We start from the raw sequence: 16,891 nt of genomic DNA on the forward strand, positions 1-16,891 counted from the left end.
ACATGACCCACAAGAGTCAAACCTGCCTATGCATATGTGAAGGAAATGAAGTTTGCTAGCCAATTAGTATGTATTTGCTCCCATACTATTTGGGTCAAAAGAAACCAAGTTGGATGGATTTTTCTAGTCTGCCCCAAATAGGAGATCACAGCTCCAATGTGTACAGTATTTTTTTAAGTATCTATACACCGCCTACACCTAAGCGGTTTACAATTTCTTTGCAGGTACATTGCCCCTAATGGGCTCATAATCTAAGTAGGATATTGTACCAGGGGCGATAGAGGGCTTTCACCTTTGTGGATATGAGGCATGGGAAAATTGCTGGAAGGACAAAAAATTGGTTTAGGAAGAAACTTTGGATAAGCACACAGAACTATCATGATATTAAAGAATTTAGTATAACCTGGATCAGTTACGAGAACTTGGAGCTCATTCTGTGTGCTGAAGTTACAGCCACCTAAAATAAGACCTTCCAGGGAGCCTTCAACAACTGGGTTAATACCACGTTAATAACACCCATGACACTTCCGGAGGTTTTATGGGAGGCTTCAAAGAAGCAAGCCCCACATGAATCAGACAACAAAAGGCTTTACAGAGTTGGGGCTATATACAAAAAAATAAATTTTAAAAGTGCAAAAATACTCAAAATATGACCATTGTCCATTTGTATTAATACCATTGTGTTGATCAACTGATCTCTGAAAGTCTTTAGCATGTTCCATACTGTTTTCAATTCCAGGAAATTTATTTGGTGCAGTTTCTCCTGGACGGACCACAAACCCTGAGTGTGGAGCCCATCCAAATAAGTTTCCTAATCCAATCTGGACACGTGTATCATGAACATTTTTTGATACTACAGAATTTGGAAGGGAATTGCACAATCCAGCAGCACAAAAGCGGTTTGTGACAGATAAACTTATTTATTATATCAACACTTGATATACCGCTACTCGAAAAGACAGATTGCAGCTAGGCAGTATATAAGCACACTATTATAAAACAAAGAACGAACAGAAAACTTTAGAAAAGACTTTAAGCAGCTAATATTTTACTACAAAGTTAACTATTTTTTCCTTCAGCAGCAGCTCCATTATTTTTCCTACCACTGATGTGAGGTCTCCCTGTCCCTGTTTTTGTGAAGAGGAACCACATCCACTTATCTCCAATCCCACAGAATCTCTCCTGTCTCGAAAGGTCTATTAAATAAATCCTTAAGAGGTCCCATCAGGATTTCTCTGTGCTCCCTCAGTATCCTGGGATGTATCCCATCCGTCCCCATAGCTTTGCCCACTTTCAGATTTTCAAGTTGGTTATAAACGCTTTCTTCCATGAACAGTACAATATCCACGCCTTTCCCAGATATACCCTAGGCAGCTGACCGCATTCCTTCCCTAGGACTTTCTTCAGTGAACACCGAAGAGAAGTACTTGTTTAGCACATTTGCACAAAGCATGGCTGTACAATAACTATTTAGTTGATATTTTATTTTATAGCATCTGTGGATATGTATATATATTTTTTTAATTTACCGTTATTGTTTTCAATTCATTCTAATTTCTATTCTAACTTTGGAAACAGCCTTGAGCTTTTGGTTTAAATGGATTATAAATCCCTATCACTATGATGATGTTCCACAGCACTTGAGTGGCCTGAGTTCATCGTGCATATAGAGTTCATTGAGGGGGTCTTTTAAAAAGCGGTGGTAAGCCCAACTTGGGCTTACTGCTCACTAATCCGGAACTACCGCTAGCCCAACACAGCTGCCGGCCGTAGTTCACGGTGGAGCGTGCGCCATGTCACCCCTCCATAAATTATTTTTTTCTGTAGTGAGGCGCTAACCCAGCATTAATCAGGCATCACTGAGCGCTGCCCAGTTATTGCCAGGTTACTGCGGGAGCCCTTACCACCACCTCAATGGTTGGCGGCAAGTGCTCTTCATCGCATGGCCATGAGGTAAGGGTTATCTTACCATGTGGCCATATTTGAGGGGGGAGCCATTTTACCTGCTACAATAAAAAGGACCCTGGTACACAGGGAAAATAACCCCCACTGCTACTGCAGCTCAGTAAAGGGACTCCTGAGTTTCTCTCTTTGACAGATGTGGAAGAAGCTTTAAATGTAGCATATATTCTCAACATGTTCCTCCATGCTGATTCCTGCTGACTCTTTAGGATTATATCACTATGGACACAAGATTAGTGATCCTCTTCTGCGGTAGAAAGTCATGTCTAGCGAAGTTCCTATGAATTTCAACTGCGATGACAGGTTTAGTTGGAATTTCGGGTAGCTCATAATTTTTTTTATTTATTAACATTTTGAATCATACTATCATAGCAAATAGTTGTGACATAAGAACATAAGAATAGCCATACTGGGTCAGTCAAATGGTCCATCTAGCCCAGTATCCTGCTTCCAACAGTGTCCAATCCAGGTCACAAGTACCTGGCAGAAACCCAAATAGTGGCAGTATTCTATGCTACCAGTCCCGGGGAAAGCAGCAGCATCCCCCATATCCGTCTCAACAGACTATGGACTTTTCCACCGGTAACTTTTCCAAACCTTTTTTAAAATCCAGATATGCTAACCGCTGTTACCACATCCTCTGGTAGCATAAAAAATAAGAAAGAGAAATAAGGCAAGTACTACACAAAAAGAAATGCTAATAAAAAACTTTCACCCACATAATCATAGTAGCAACAGAAAGGGACCAATAAAGGAAATATAAATAAAACAGAAAATCAAAATATCCAAGTGTGAAGTTGGGCTGAAGTTAAATGTAAAATGTATTGGATATTTCCCTGTTTTAATTATGTCTGAAGTGTATTTCTCCTATTTGACCAGCAGATGGAGCATGTTTATGCTTAAAGCTGTTATAGGGAACTGAATGTTCTTTTTCTTTAACACAAACAGGAAGCAGGCATCAGTACATATTTAAGACTAGGCTCTGATTGGCCTGGAGTTTTGAAAATTACCCAGCAGTGGCTGGCTGTTGTTTTAGTCTTGGCCTGGAAGAAGAGGGAGACAAACCTGTTTGCTAAGGCTCTGTGAACAATTATACGTCCTGATCTTCCCAGGTACTATTTAGGCAGTATATAGATGTTTAGTTAGTGTTATAATTGATCCATATTTCAGTTACCTGTTATTGTTTGCCAATTGCATACTTTTGTCCACTGTTCCAAGTTCTGAAAATAAACACAATTGTTTGCTTGCTCTGCCTGTCTGGTCTGATAAAGAATCCTGGTGGGTTGTGTGTTGGGTCTGTGAGTGCTTTCTGGGAACCGTGGGACCACTGGGAGTGTGGCCCCAGTAACCTAGAAATAACTGGGGATAATTTGAGCGTGGGAGACTCGTCCAGAGGCGGTTGTGACCCTGTCGGTGAAGGTGGACCTGAACTGTGCTGGGGATAGACCCTCCAAGTGGCAACGGAGTAACCCCACGTGGGTGGCTAGGTGTTTCGTCACAGACCTTTGTCCTTCTTTTATGGTGGCAGCATGGTGGAATTGTCAGGCACAGTGTATGGCGTGAAGATCACCATCCACTGAGTGGTTCAGAGTTTTCTTTATCTGCAACCTCCAGACACAAAGCACAGTGAACAAATGCAGCAGTAACAGGGTCCCTTTCCTGTTCAGTTTTTTTTTTTTTTTGAAGCATTAGGAGATTAACAGTGTGCTGATCCCCTCCGAAGGGACACCACCTTGTAGTGATGGAGGGGCTTCTGTGTTTCAATGACTCAGAGGGCTATGCTGAAGGGTTACCCATATCAGACAGGCCTCTGAGGAGAAACCAGACAAAGAGTGTCCCAAACTCGGAGAGTGGTAAGATGGCGACCTGAAGTTCGCATGCCCAATGGCCCAGCTGCCCTCTGAAGTTTCGTCTTCTTTAGGTAAATTTCCTCTCTGCAATTGCAGTTACCTTAACTGAGAGGAAGGGGACAACCGGAGGTCAGCCGCCGATGGCCAGCTTTTTGTCCCCTGAGCAGCAAGTGTGGGACCGCTGCGCGACGAACTGCCCACAGATGAAAGGGTTCGCGAGTCCTTTGATTAGCATCGGCGAAGGAGTGTCGACGCTCTTGGACCTGGAAAAAACAACTCCATCGCTCCCAAATTATTCAACTACCATGTTCAAAGGAGTGGAGGAGTGAGTTAGAGGCATATGCTGAAACAGAGGACGTTTACAACAGAACCCAAATCAGCGGAACCACTCCTAAACACCTAAGAGAAATCAACTTGGAGTTTTTGGCTCCCATGGAGGTTACATTGAATACCATCTGGAAGGTACTTCGGGACCTAACGGTGGCAGTAAATAATTTTGTTTCAGATATAATTTTATTAGAGAGTTACATGGACAATTTAACTGAACCCTTTGAGAGTGAAAAATTGATATAACAAATAATTCTATACAAGCAAGAAGAGGTTATGATTTTGAAAATGATAATAGACCAGAAACTTTGAATAATAAAATGAATATTATTATAGATGATTAATATCGAGATTATTGTTTTTCCCAGAGTTCCGGGTATGACTCCTAAAGTTTTCCTCAGAAATATTTCCTCAATTATTACTTTAAAAGGAGTGAAACCTGTGAAAACTGGGATTACTTTAATCGGTGGGATTTGAATTAGAGACTTAAGTATATGTATTGTTAAATAACTTCTGGGTTTTAAAAGAGAAAGAATGTAATCAGATGTATTATTTCTAACTAATATTGGACAATAAGTACATTTTCAATGAAATGATTTGACTATACTCCGTATTGGCCTTGAAGAAGCCAACCAGATGATCAATGTGGAATAATGAATTAGACGAGTAATATCTGGGGATAATCAGGTTAATACTACGTTTTTTTTTCTGTTTACTGTTTAATTGATCTCCTTGTCTTGTTTCACTCTCCCTATTTAGTGGTCTAAGGAAGAGAATAGAATTACCTGACTGAAATCATTCCTATATATTACTTTCTCTGTATTTCCAGCAAGTTGTTTTATCGCTTGTAAAAATTTAAATGGTTATAAATAAAAAAATTTTTTTTTTAAAACAGTGTGCTGATGGCGACTGGTAGCAGCCCTCCGACACTGGCTATGCCTGTCCTAACACAAGAGCAACCAGATGGCCTCAGCGAGGAGAAGCTGCAGGACCAGCATGTGCACAGTTCTCCTGGGGTGAGAGCAGTCCCCTTATGGGCAGAGGCCTGTGAGTTGGCAGGGCCAGATGCCACACCACCTGAGATATGGCAGATCTACATGCTAGAGCGACAGTGGTGAGAGGAATGGGAAGACCGGCTGCAGCAAGAGGCACAGCAGCTGCAGCGAGAGGAATGGGACCAGGAAGAGCGGGAATGGGAATGTGAGTTCCAGCTGCAGAAATTAAATATGGAGATGGAAATGGCTCATATCCAAAGCTCCAGCTCAACCCTGCTTCAAGGCCACAGACAGGGTCCACAGCTCGGATCAGGCCCAACTTGTTTTTGCAGTTTGATGATACCAGAGGTGACACAGATGGATATCTAACTGCCTTTGAAAAAAATTTGCTGCTTCAATGAGAATCCTCAGAAAGACTGGGTGCACTATATGGGAGGAAAGCTCACTGGTAGAGCACTTGAGATATTCCAAGGACTGCCCATGGAGGTGCACAAAACTTTGTTGAACCGTTATGCCATTACCCTCAAGACCTACAGTCTAAAGTTCCAGGCTTGCAAAAGGGGGTGGATGATACTCAAAGCGAGTTTGTGATTCAGTTAAGATACCAGCATCAGCAGTGGCTCAGTGGAGCTGAAGTTAAGACCCTGGAGGACTGTCAAAACCTGATGGTCCTGGAGCAGTTTCTTCAGCGTTGTCGTCCAGAGGTGAGGGAACATGTTCAAGATCACCAGTCCCATACTCCACAGAAAGCGGCTGAGTTGGCTGACATCTTTATGGCTAACCTTCCATGGCTGGCAAAGAGAAGCCAGGGTCCTAAGCCAAATATTCCTGCAACCTGAGAGACTGTCAGCAAACACTCCAGTGTTCCCCAAAAACCTAAAGACTTGTTACCAGTGTGGGCGCACAGGATATTTCAAAGTGGATTGCCCAGATAGTCCCAAGCCTGCACTAAAGAGCATTAGTTAAGCTCTGAACTTGTTGCCAGAGGATGTGGTAACAGAAGTTAGCATATCTGGGTTTAAAAAAGGTTTGGACAAGTTCCTGGAGGAAAAGTCCATAGTCTGCTATTGAGATACACGGCTGCCGAGAGACAAAGCCATGCCCAGGGCAGGGCTGCCGACCGCCCCCCCCCCCCAACCCACTAGAGTTGCCCCCTACATTTGGGCAGCTGCCCTCTTACCTTCCTCTGTCTGACTGCTCCTCCTTCGGTCTTTCGTCTCCTGCTCCTGTATGCCGGGACCCGGATGACTACATTAACGAAATAACCCGGGTCACCCGGGCTATGACATTAATACAATCATCCGGGTCCTGGCACACAGGACAGGAGCAGGAGACAGACACAGAAGGAGGCAGGCAGGAAGAAGCTTGCCAGTATGGGCCCCCCCTTGGAGGCTGAACCCAGGGAATTTCCCTCCCCCACCCTTCGGTGGCCCTGCTGAGATAGACACGGGGGAAGCCACTGCTTGCCCTGGGATTGGCAGTACGGAATGTTGCTGCTATTTGGGTTTCTGTCAGGTACTTGTGACCTGGATTGGCCACTGTTGGAAACAGGATACTGAGCTAGATGGATCATTGGTCTGACCAAGTATGGCAATTCTTATTTTCTTATAGCCTGCCCCTGTTATCCTGTGATGATACATTTAAAAAATTTATTAAGCATAAGAAGCACTGTGATTCAGATCATGATTCACTTAATTTCCCACTGGTAGTCAACGTTTTCTGCTATTCCCATTAGTGGCTATACCTCTTAGGTAATATCAAAAGAGGCAATATAAGAATATTATTAGGTAAGTCCCTATTACCACTTTGTAAAGGAAGGTCACTTAACTGTAATACTTGGCACAAATAGGGTTAGAAAAAATTTATTATAGTAAAATGAAATAATACACAATACATCCACTGAGATGCATTCTCTTTCTCAGTGTATGCTCCCTTCCTCCGATACTGATGTAATACAATGAAGTTAATCATTTTTGTCTGCGTTCAAATACATTTTAAACAAGTGGGGAAAACATATGAATCATAGCTCATGAAATTCTTTCCAATATCTGTCTTTCAGTGTATGTGTGCTGTCTCTGATCAGAAGGCAAAAAGGGAGGGGCGGTGGTATGCAGTGGTTGCACAATATTCCCTCGGTTGTAAAAACAATAAAATGAAATCAAGTGTGATAATATATCTAACCATCAGATATTACTGTCAACCAGATTTGAAAGGATGTATTTTACATTTAAACCACAGGGTGCCACTGTATCAGTGTGAGAAGTATTGGTGTGCATCTCCACCACTAGGAGGCCGTACACATAGCAAACACTAAAACTACACCGTTCTGTCACGAGGGGGAAGTTCTATAACTCCCTTTTAGGTGCCCTGATGCCATCACACAGTGAAAGTCTATTCTAGAACAGCATCTGTGTGCCCAGATTCCATTATAGACCACCAGCGTAACCAGGCACTGGCACGTTTACATGCTGGCAGTTACCTCAGCCATAGACATAATGTAAATGCAGCAAGGGCATGTTACTTACAGTATTTTGTAAGCTGCATGCCTAAGTGGGAGACACACCTATGTTCCACTCATGTGAATGGCCCCCTTACATTTACGTGCTATGCCATTAAGGTGTGCCGTTACAGAATAGCACTTAGTCGATTTGCTAGCACTTACACACAAGTGTATACTTACTCATCAACGTGCTACTATTCTGTAAATGTATGCATGTAAAGGGCACGTAAATGTGAACATCAAGTTATAGAATTGCCCTTTCAGAGTCACAGGACATAATAACAATTAAGAAATGTATATTTTTAATTTGTTTATACTTATATTTGGTTACTAGCAGAATTTACATTAATGAAAATGAAATACTCATCTGAATGATTACGGGCAAACCCAGCAGGGAAAGGGGTGTTCCAGCACAGATACACAACAGACACCTGATTAAGGACTACCCCAGCAGGGATAGAAGTGTGGCAGCAGGGATGCAGCTTAGTGAGTGAGAGAGAGTGTATGTGAGTGTGTTTGTGTCTGTGTTTCTGCAGCTAGGAAGGGGAGAGACAATCTGAAAGGAGCAATTCCCCTAACCAGTATGTATCAATGTTTCTACGCTGCAGGTGCTGGAAGTCCCTCTCACAGAAATGAAGTGGCCCATTTTGGGGGGAACATATTCTCCACAACCCACACTGTGATCTGCCCAATTTGATGTCTTTTTATCAACATTTTCTCCCATGCCAAATTTTGTCCATTTTGTTAAATTCACAGGAGTGTTATCTTACCCAGAACATACATTTAAGATTCCTTATGCATAATTTCTTTCCAACATTCTGTTGGGTTCAAAACAATAACACATGGAATTTAAATAGGTCATATTGTATAACTTATATGGTAAAATTATGTATAATCATACCTGATAATTTTCTTTCCATTAATCATAGCTGATCAATCCATAGACTGGTGGGTTGTGTCCATCTACCAGCAGGTGGAGATAGAGAGCAAACTTTTGCCTCCCTATATGTGGTCATGTGCTGCCGGAAACTCCTCAGTATGTCGATATCAAAGCTCCATCCGCAGGACTCAGCACTTAGAGAATTACACCCACGAAGGGACACTCTGCCCAGCTCACCACCGCCGAAACGGGGGAGGGGAATTAACCCAGCTCATCCCCACACAAGTGGGGGAGGGGAATCCGTCCAGCTCATCCCCGCGGAGCGGGGGAGGGACACCACACCCGCCGATGCGGGGGGGATCTGGCTTATCCTGCAACCGCAACCGCGGGAGGAGCTGACTGACCCTAACACCGCCGAAGCGGGAGGGGTACAAAGCTGCCCTACAGCCGCACGAAGCGGGAGGGAGTGCCGGCAGAATTTTAAGTCTCAATCCAGCCCGTAAAACGGAGGGGAGAGGAATGCAGCAGCTCACTGTAACACAAACTCGTCTTAACTCTTGAAGAATCCAAGTGAAAAAACGTGAACACGAAGTCTTTCTGAAGTAACTGAAGACTAAACTTGAACCTGAAATGCAACCAGAATAAAAACAGTACAGATATCTGGGAGGGGCTATGGATTGATCAGCTATGATTAATGGAAAGAAAATTATCAGGTATGATTATACATAATTTTACCTTCCATATCATCAAGCTGATCAATCCATAGACTGGTGGGATGTACCGAAGCAGTACTCACCCAGGGCGGGACATTGAAATCCCTGACCTCAACACTGAAGCTCCAAACCGGGCCTCCGCCCGTGCAGCCACAGTCAAACGGTAATGCTTGGAGAATGTATGAGCCGAAGCCCAAGTTGCCGCCTTGCATATCTCTTCCAAGGAGACGGATCCGGCCTCTGCCATCGAGGCCGCCTGAGCTCTCGTGGAGTGAGCCTTCAGCTGGATAGGCGGCACCTTCCCCGCGGCCACATAAGCCGCTGCAATGGCTTCCTTGACCCATCTTGCCACTGTAGGCTTAGCAGCCTGCAGACCCTTACGAGGACCTGCAAACAGGACAAACAGATGATCCGATTTCCGGAAATCATTGGTCACTTCCAAGTATCTGATGATGACTCGTCTCACATCCAGATATTTAAGAGCAGAGTACTCCTCTGGGTAGTCCTCCCTACGAAAGGAAGGGAGACAGAGCTGCTGATTCACATGGAAGCGAGAAACAATCTTGGGCAGGAAGGAAGGCACTGTGCGAATAGTCACTCCTGCCTCAGTGAACTGCAGAAAGGCTCTCGACATGAGAGCGCCTGGAGCTCGGAAACTCTTCTGGCTGAAGTGATAGCCACCAAAAAGACTGCTTTCAACGTCAGGTCTTTCAGAAATGCCCTCGACAAGGGTTCAAAAGGCGGCTTCTGCAATGCTCTTAGTACCAGGTTGAGATTCCACGCAGGCACCACTGAGTGCAGAGGAGGGCGCAGGTGATTAACTCCCTTGAGAAAGCGCACCACATCTGGCTGCGAAGCCAGGGAAGCACCCTTCAGGCGGCCCCTGAAGCAAGCCAGAGCCGCTACCTGGACTTTAAGGGAACTGAGCGACAGGCCTTTCTCCAGACCTTCTTGCAGGAACGCCAACACTGAAGAAATTGGAGCAGTGAAGGGAGAAAGTGAGCCTGCTTCACACCACGCTGCAAAGATACGCCAAACCCTGGTGTAAGCAGTAGAAGTAGAGCGCTTCCTCGCTCTCAGCATAGTGGCGATGACCTTGTCTGAGAAGCCCTTCTTCCTCAGACGCTGCCGCTCAATAGCCAGGCCGTAAGACCATGGGGGAGGGATCCTCCATCACCACGGGACCCTGATGTAACAGGCCCTGCTCCACTGGCAGCCGCAGAGGATCGTCGACTGAGAGCCTGATCAAGTCCGCATACCAGGGACGCCTGGGCCAATCCGGACCCACCAGGATTACCCTGCCGGGATGCTTTGCCACCCGGTCTAGCACCCTGCCCAACATGGGCCAGGGCGGGAACACATAGAGAAGCTCTTGTGTCGGCCACTGTTGGAGAAGAGCATCTATTCCCAGGGATCGAGGGTCCCGTCCTCTGCTGAAAAAGCGCGGCACTTGGCAATTGGCCGATGACGCCATCAGATCTAGGCTCGGCTGGCCCCAGCGCTTCGTAATGTCCAAGAACGCCTGAGCAGATAGCTGCCACTCTCCGGGCTCCAAGGTATGGCGACTGAGAAAGTCCGCCTTGACATTCATGACTCCGGCAATGTGGGCCGCTGAAAGCTGCTCCAGGTTCGCTTCCGCCCACTGGCAAAGATTCATAGCCTCCTTGGCTAGAGGGGCGCTCTTGGTACCTCCCTGGCGGTTGACATAGGCCACAGCCGTGGCATTGTCCGACAGGACCCGTACAGGCTTCAACACCAGTACCGGGATGAACTCCAAAAGCGCCAACCGAATGGCTCTGAGTTCCAGGAGGTTGATAGACCACTTTGCCTCTGCAGGAGACCAGAGCCCCTGCGCTGTCCTTCCCAAGCAGTGGGCTCCCCAGCCCGACAACGAGGCGTCCGTCGTGACAACAATCCACTCTGGGGTCACCAGAGGCATTCCCGCAGACAACTTGTCTGTCTGCATCCACCAGCTCAGCGCCTTGTGCACTGCTGGGTCCAAGGGAAGGCGCACAGCATAATCCTCCGACATCGGAGTCCAGCGCTGCAGCAAAGAGTGTTGAAGTGGTCTCATATGAGCCCTGGCCCAGGGCACAACTTCCATCGTGGCCGTCATAGAGCCCAACAGCTGCACATAGTCCCAAGCCCGAAGGGGAGAGGCTACTAGGAAATGGTCCACCTGAGCCTGAAGTTTGACAATCCGATTGTCTGGCAGGAACACTCTGCCCACTTGGGTGTCGAATCGAACTCCCAGGTACTCCAGGGACTGAGTCGGGCGCAGCTGGCTCTTCTCCCAGTTGATGATCCATCCCAGGGAGCTCAAAAGAGCAACTACCCGGTCCACAGCTTTGCCGCACTCTGCATAAGAGGGGGCTCGGATCAACCAGTCGTCCAGATAAGGATGGACTTGTACCCCTTCCTTTCGTAGGAAGGCCGCGATGACCACCATTACTTTGGAAAAGGTCCGCGGAGCAGTAGCCAACCCGAAAGGGAGGGCTCTGAACTGGAAGTGTCGTCCCAGGACTGCAAAACGCAGAAAGCGTTGATGAGGAGGCCAGATGGGAATATGCAGGTACGCTTCCTTGATGTCCAAGGATGCCAGGAACTCTCCTGCCTTCACTGCCGCTATAACAGAGCGGAGAGTCTCCATGCGAAAGTGCCGCACTTTCAAGGCCCGACTGACCCCTTTGAGGTCGAGGATAGGCCGGACAGAACCTCCTTTCTTTGGTACCACAAAGTAAATGGAGTAACGTCCCTTGCCAAGCTGACTTTCTGGCACCGGAACGACCGCGCCCAGGCGGATCAGATTGTCCAAGGTCTGCTGCACTGCCACAGCTTTGACCGGAGACTTGCAGGGAGAGAGTACAAACCCGTCTTTTAAGGGTCGGCAGAACTCTAGTTTGTAGCCGTCTCTGATGACTTCCAGCACCCACGCGTCTGAAGTTATTGTGGTCCACTCGCCCAGAAACGAGGACAGCCGTCCTCCAATCTGCACTGGGGCGTGGACCAAGACCCCGTCATTGGGTACGAGACCCTGGGGGAGGACCGGAGGGAGCACCTCCGGGACGGCGGTCTCTGCGAAAGGAATGCTGCTTGGGAGAGAAATTCCTCTTGAAGGAAGAGGGGGCAGAGGAACCCGACTTGCCCGGGCGGTACCGACGGGCTTCCTGCAACCGTCCTCTGGAGGTACCGGGACGAGTACTAGCCCGAGCCCTGACCTCTGGTAATTTCTTGCCCTTAGACGTGCCGAGATCGGTCACGATTTTGTCCAGCTCGACCCCAAAGAGCAGCTTGCCTTTAAAAGGCAACCTAGCCAGGCGGGATTTAGAGGCGTGGTCAGCAGACCAATGTTTCAGCCAAAGCCACCGCCGCGCAGAGATTGTCTGAGCCATGCCTTTCGCTGAGGCCCTCAAGACATCATACAGCAAGTCTGCCAAATAGGTTAGCCCGATTCCAGGGCCGGCCAATCAGCCCTCAAGGAATGATCCGAGGGGGAAGCCCGCTGCACCATAGTCAGGCACGCCCTGGCCACATAGGAGCCGCAAACTGAGGCCTGCAAACTTAAAGCAGCCGCCTCAAAGGACGACCTTAAGGCCGCCTCCAATCTTCTGTCTTGGGCGTCCTTTAGGGCCGTGCCACCTTCCACCGGCAACGCCGTTTTCTTAGTCACCGCAGTGATTAAAGAATCCACGGTAGGCCACAGATAGGCCTCACGTTCACTCACAGCCAAAGGATAGAGGCGGGACATAGCCCTAGCCACTTTAAGGCTCGCTTCTGGGACATCCCATTGAGCCGAAATTAAGGTGTGCATGGCATCATGCACGTGGAAGGTTCTAGGCGGGCGCTTCGTCCCCAGCATAATGGCAGAGCCAACAGGGGCTGAGGGAGAGACGTCCTCCGGAGAGGAAATCTTCAAAGTGTCCATGGCCTGTAACAACAGGTTGGGCAAATCCTCTGGGCTAAAAAGCCGCGCTGCAGAGGGGTCAACCGCTCCATCCGAGCGGGGATCCGTCTCCTCCAAGGAATCCGCAAAGGACCGTTGGGAGACCTCAGACACGCTGCCCTCATCTACATCGGAGGAGACAAATTCCTCCAAGGCCTGGGAATCAACCCGAGGGCGTTTACCTCTGGGAACCTCAACCTCTTTACCAGACGAGGGAGCAGGGGCAGCGTTGTGCATGAGGAAGGCCTGATGCAGCAGCAAAACAAACTCGGGGGAGAAACCCCCCAGACTGTGCACTTCCGCAGGCTGGGCAACAGCCCTAGACGCACCCTCAACCGGCGCTCGCAATAGCGGGGGAGAGACATGCTGCGCATCCAAAATGGCGTCCGGCGCGAAACTCCGCAAAGGAGCCGCGCGGGAAGAACGGCTCTTAACTTTAGCCGCTTCTGTGCCGTCGCCCAAATTAAGGGCGTTCATGGCATTAATGTCTCCAACCTCAAGGACGGCCCAAGAAGAAGCCGTCCGAGCCGCGTGGCCGGCCAAGATGGCGGAGGCGAGGAGCGGGGGATGGGCGTTTATGGCGGGAAAAACCGCCATGCCGGAGGAAGGACCGGGACATTCATCGGTCACGAAACTGTCACCCAACAAGGGCGAATCAGGCTTTAAGACCCCCACATCCCCTCTAGAAGCGCTCAAGCGACCCGGGGAGCGACCCTTTGCGCCCTCGCCCTCCGACACCATATGCCACGAGGAGAAGAATCGGGGAACCCCCTGCCCGCTATAAAAAGGTAAAAATTACCTGCTGTCCGCTCCGAGTTGTAACGACCTGGTGTCCCAGTGAATAGCTGCAATAGACGCTTAAATAAACGTCGAAATAAACGCCTTTAAGGACGTTCAAAAATTTTTTTTTTTTTTTTTTTTTTTAACGGAGCCAGCGGGAGGGGGGAGAAAAGGAGGGACCTGGCACCACCAGGTTTGCACTTGCTCAAAAGAGCCCTCAACCCCAGGCACTCAACAAAACCTAAAAATTAGGCTTGGAGGCCTAGCCAGAGCTGCTGCTGTGTGTGACCACCACCTGCTGAGATAGAGAACATACTGGGGAGTTTCCGGCAGCACATGACCACATATAGGGAGGCAAAAGTTTGCTCTCTATCTCCACCTGCTGGTAGATGGACACAACCCACCAGTCTATGGATTGATCAGCTTGATGATATGGAATGGAATTTTACCAGAACAATACTTCCACCTAACTACAAAATTACTTGTCAGCAAATGGATGGCTAGGAGCAAATGACAAATTAAACACTTACAAGTCTTTTTACTTAAGACCTAAAAAGATAATAAATAGAAATAAATCAAAATGTAGAAAAGAAAATAAGATGATACCCTTTTTATTGGGCTAACAATACATCTTCTGATTAGAAGGGTTACCTTTGAAAGCTAATCAAAAGATGTATTGTTAGTTCAATAAAAAAGGTATTATCTTATTTTCTTTTCTCTGTTTTGATTTATTGCTATTTATTACCTTTAAAAGTAAACTAACACAGCTACCGCACCACTTGATCAAAAAAAAAAAAAGAAAAAGCTCCAGCTAAGCTCGTAAAAGTTGATAATAAGAACCAGCACCTCCATCTTTTCAATGGAAAGTCCTGGTGTAGCACCCAGGTGGTAGCTCAGTTTATGATAAGCCACTGGAGAGCACTGAAAAGAGAGCAGGAGCCAAACATCTTCATGAAGCCCAGTCATGTAACTGGAGTTCCAATTTCAGCTTTACCAATTTATTTTTAAAAAGTCAGCAAATGTTTTCAATTCCCTTTCCCCTTTGGCCTCCTATTGCCTACAAAAGTTAATTTATGCCCTAACTAGACAGTTCTGCAGCTTCAACATGTCTAGTCTTGTAAGAAATGCCACAGGGTAAACAAATCATTTCACACAGGGGACTGTTCCAGCAGCATGTCATCTCCTGAGCCACCAACCATAGGATTCATGTCAACAAACCTGGTTTTTCTTGAACCTACTCAGATCTGCTATACAGTACTCTTTGAATAATTTATCATAGTATTTCTTTGCAAGTTTCTTCTCCCTGTAGGCAAAAAAAAAAAAAAACAGAAGAATTTGGACTTATTTCAGGCACTGAGATATTGACATTTTGCAGCAGCCACCGACTTATTCAAATTTCCAGCTTAAATTTTTACCCCTAACACAATTCAGTATATTCTCTCATTTCTATGGCTACCTCATCTTTAAAAAACAAATGCAAAACAATTTCAAATCACAGGATACATTCAACAAGGTTTATCATGACTTTTTAGTTCTATAGATTTTAATTCTCATAGTAACAAGTTAGAGAAACAAAATAGTTTCTATAGAAACTGATCATTTCAGAGGACTTGGTTTAAATGTTTTGGGGTTTTTTTTTTTTACATTGGTTAAGCAACAAGGAATGAAAAGAAGCAGATCTCTGGTCTCCCTGATTCCAAGTTAAAGGCTATCAGGTTTCAAAATACAAAAATGAAAAAAAATGTCTTTATGCATTCTCCATTATGCTTTTAAAAGTTAACACAAAATGGTGTATAAAAAATATCATAACCTAAACGTTTTTACATAAACGAGTAATATTGCTCACACTTGGGTCAGCAAGTCAAGTAATATTCTGGAGCACTGGGCTTTAGTTGGATGGGCGAGGGGGGGGGGGGTCAAAACAGAACACAAATAATGCAAGCTGCTGTACAGTATGTATGAACCTGACTACTGCACAACTTACCAAGTCATGTCCACTTCGTCTTCCTCCTGCCACAGGAACCTATGATTTTCTTTTACAACATCCAGGTCATTCTTATCATTTGCCCTGCAAAAAAGGAAAAGGGCCACCCAAAGCAACCCATCTTATACTCTATTCCCACAAATGTCTGGGATTTTTATTACTTTTTTTAATTTTAAATATTTATTGAGTTTTTTTGAAAAAGCAAAATACACTAAGGGTCCCCTTTATCAAGCTGCGGTTAAAAAAAGGCTTTTTAAAAAAAAATAATTAATGGCCATGAGCTAATATCAAAATTAGCACGCGGCCATTTACTGCCTGAGCCCTTACCACCACCTATTTAGTAGATGGTAAGGCACTAACCCTGCAATAATCAGGAAGTGAATGGCAATGTGTCTGCGCTGCCAAATTACCGCTGGGAACGCCTACTCCCCGCCCCCTTGTGCTAGAAAATAAAAATTTTCTTCTAGCGCAGGAAGTGGCATATGTCAAATTCTGAACTACCACGAGGTGTCTGGAGCACCCAGCAGTAGTGCTGTTTTGCCATGCACTACCCGCTCGGTAGACCTACTGCCGCTTGATAAAAGGGCCCCTAAGATATCTGAAAACAACAAACCATCTCTATCCCCTTCAATCTGTTCAAAATTCTATTGCACAACTTATCTTCCATCAGTGTCGCTAAGCTTACATATACCCTTTCTTCAGGTCACTTCATTGGCTCCCTATCCTTTTCCATATACAGTTCAACTCCTCTTACTGTCTTACAAGTGCATTCATTCTGTAGCTCTTCAGTATCTCTCCTATCTCTCCCTATACCCTTTCCCAGGAACTCCATCCATTAGGTAACATAAAATTTAGTCATACTTGTTTGTTTATTTTCCTTTAGCTGGGCTTACCATCCTTAACAAGCAATTGTTATCCCTTCCTACCAGCACATGGAGGTATAGAAACTGATCTTTT

The 16,891-nt window shown here is 46.2% G+C and overlaps 1 protein-coding gene across 1 annotated transcript in view; it reads right to left on the minus strand.

The window, feature by feature from the left end:
• The window catches only part of LOC115470114 (protein FRA10AC1), a 103,564-nt gene that overhangs the window by 50,316 nt on the left and 36,357 nt on the right, over positions 1-16,891 (minus strand). Inside the window, exons 6-7 of the mRNA XM_030203040.1 lie at positions 15,935-16,018; positions 15,169-15,253 (exon numbers count right to left, since the gene is read on the minus strand). Of these exons, the coding sequence (XP_030058900.1) occupies positions 15,169-15,253; positions 15,935-16,018 (169 nt within the window). The remainder of the gene's footprint in view (positions 1-15,168; positions 15,254-15,934; positions 16,019-16,891) is intronic.

Source organism: Microcaecilia unicolor, chromosome 5 (assembly GCF_901765095.1).
Source record: "Microcaecilia unicolor chromosome 5, aMicUni1.1, whole genome shotgun sequence".
Classification (NCBI taxonomy): domain Eukaryota; kingdom Metazoa; phylum Chordata; class Amphibia; order Gymnophiona; family Siphonopidae; genus Microcaecilia; species Microcaecilia unicolor.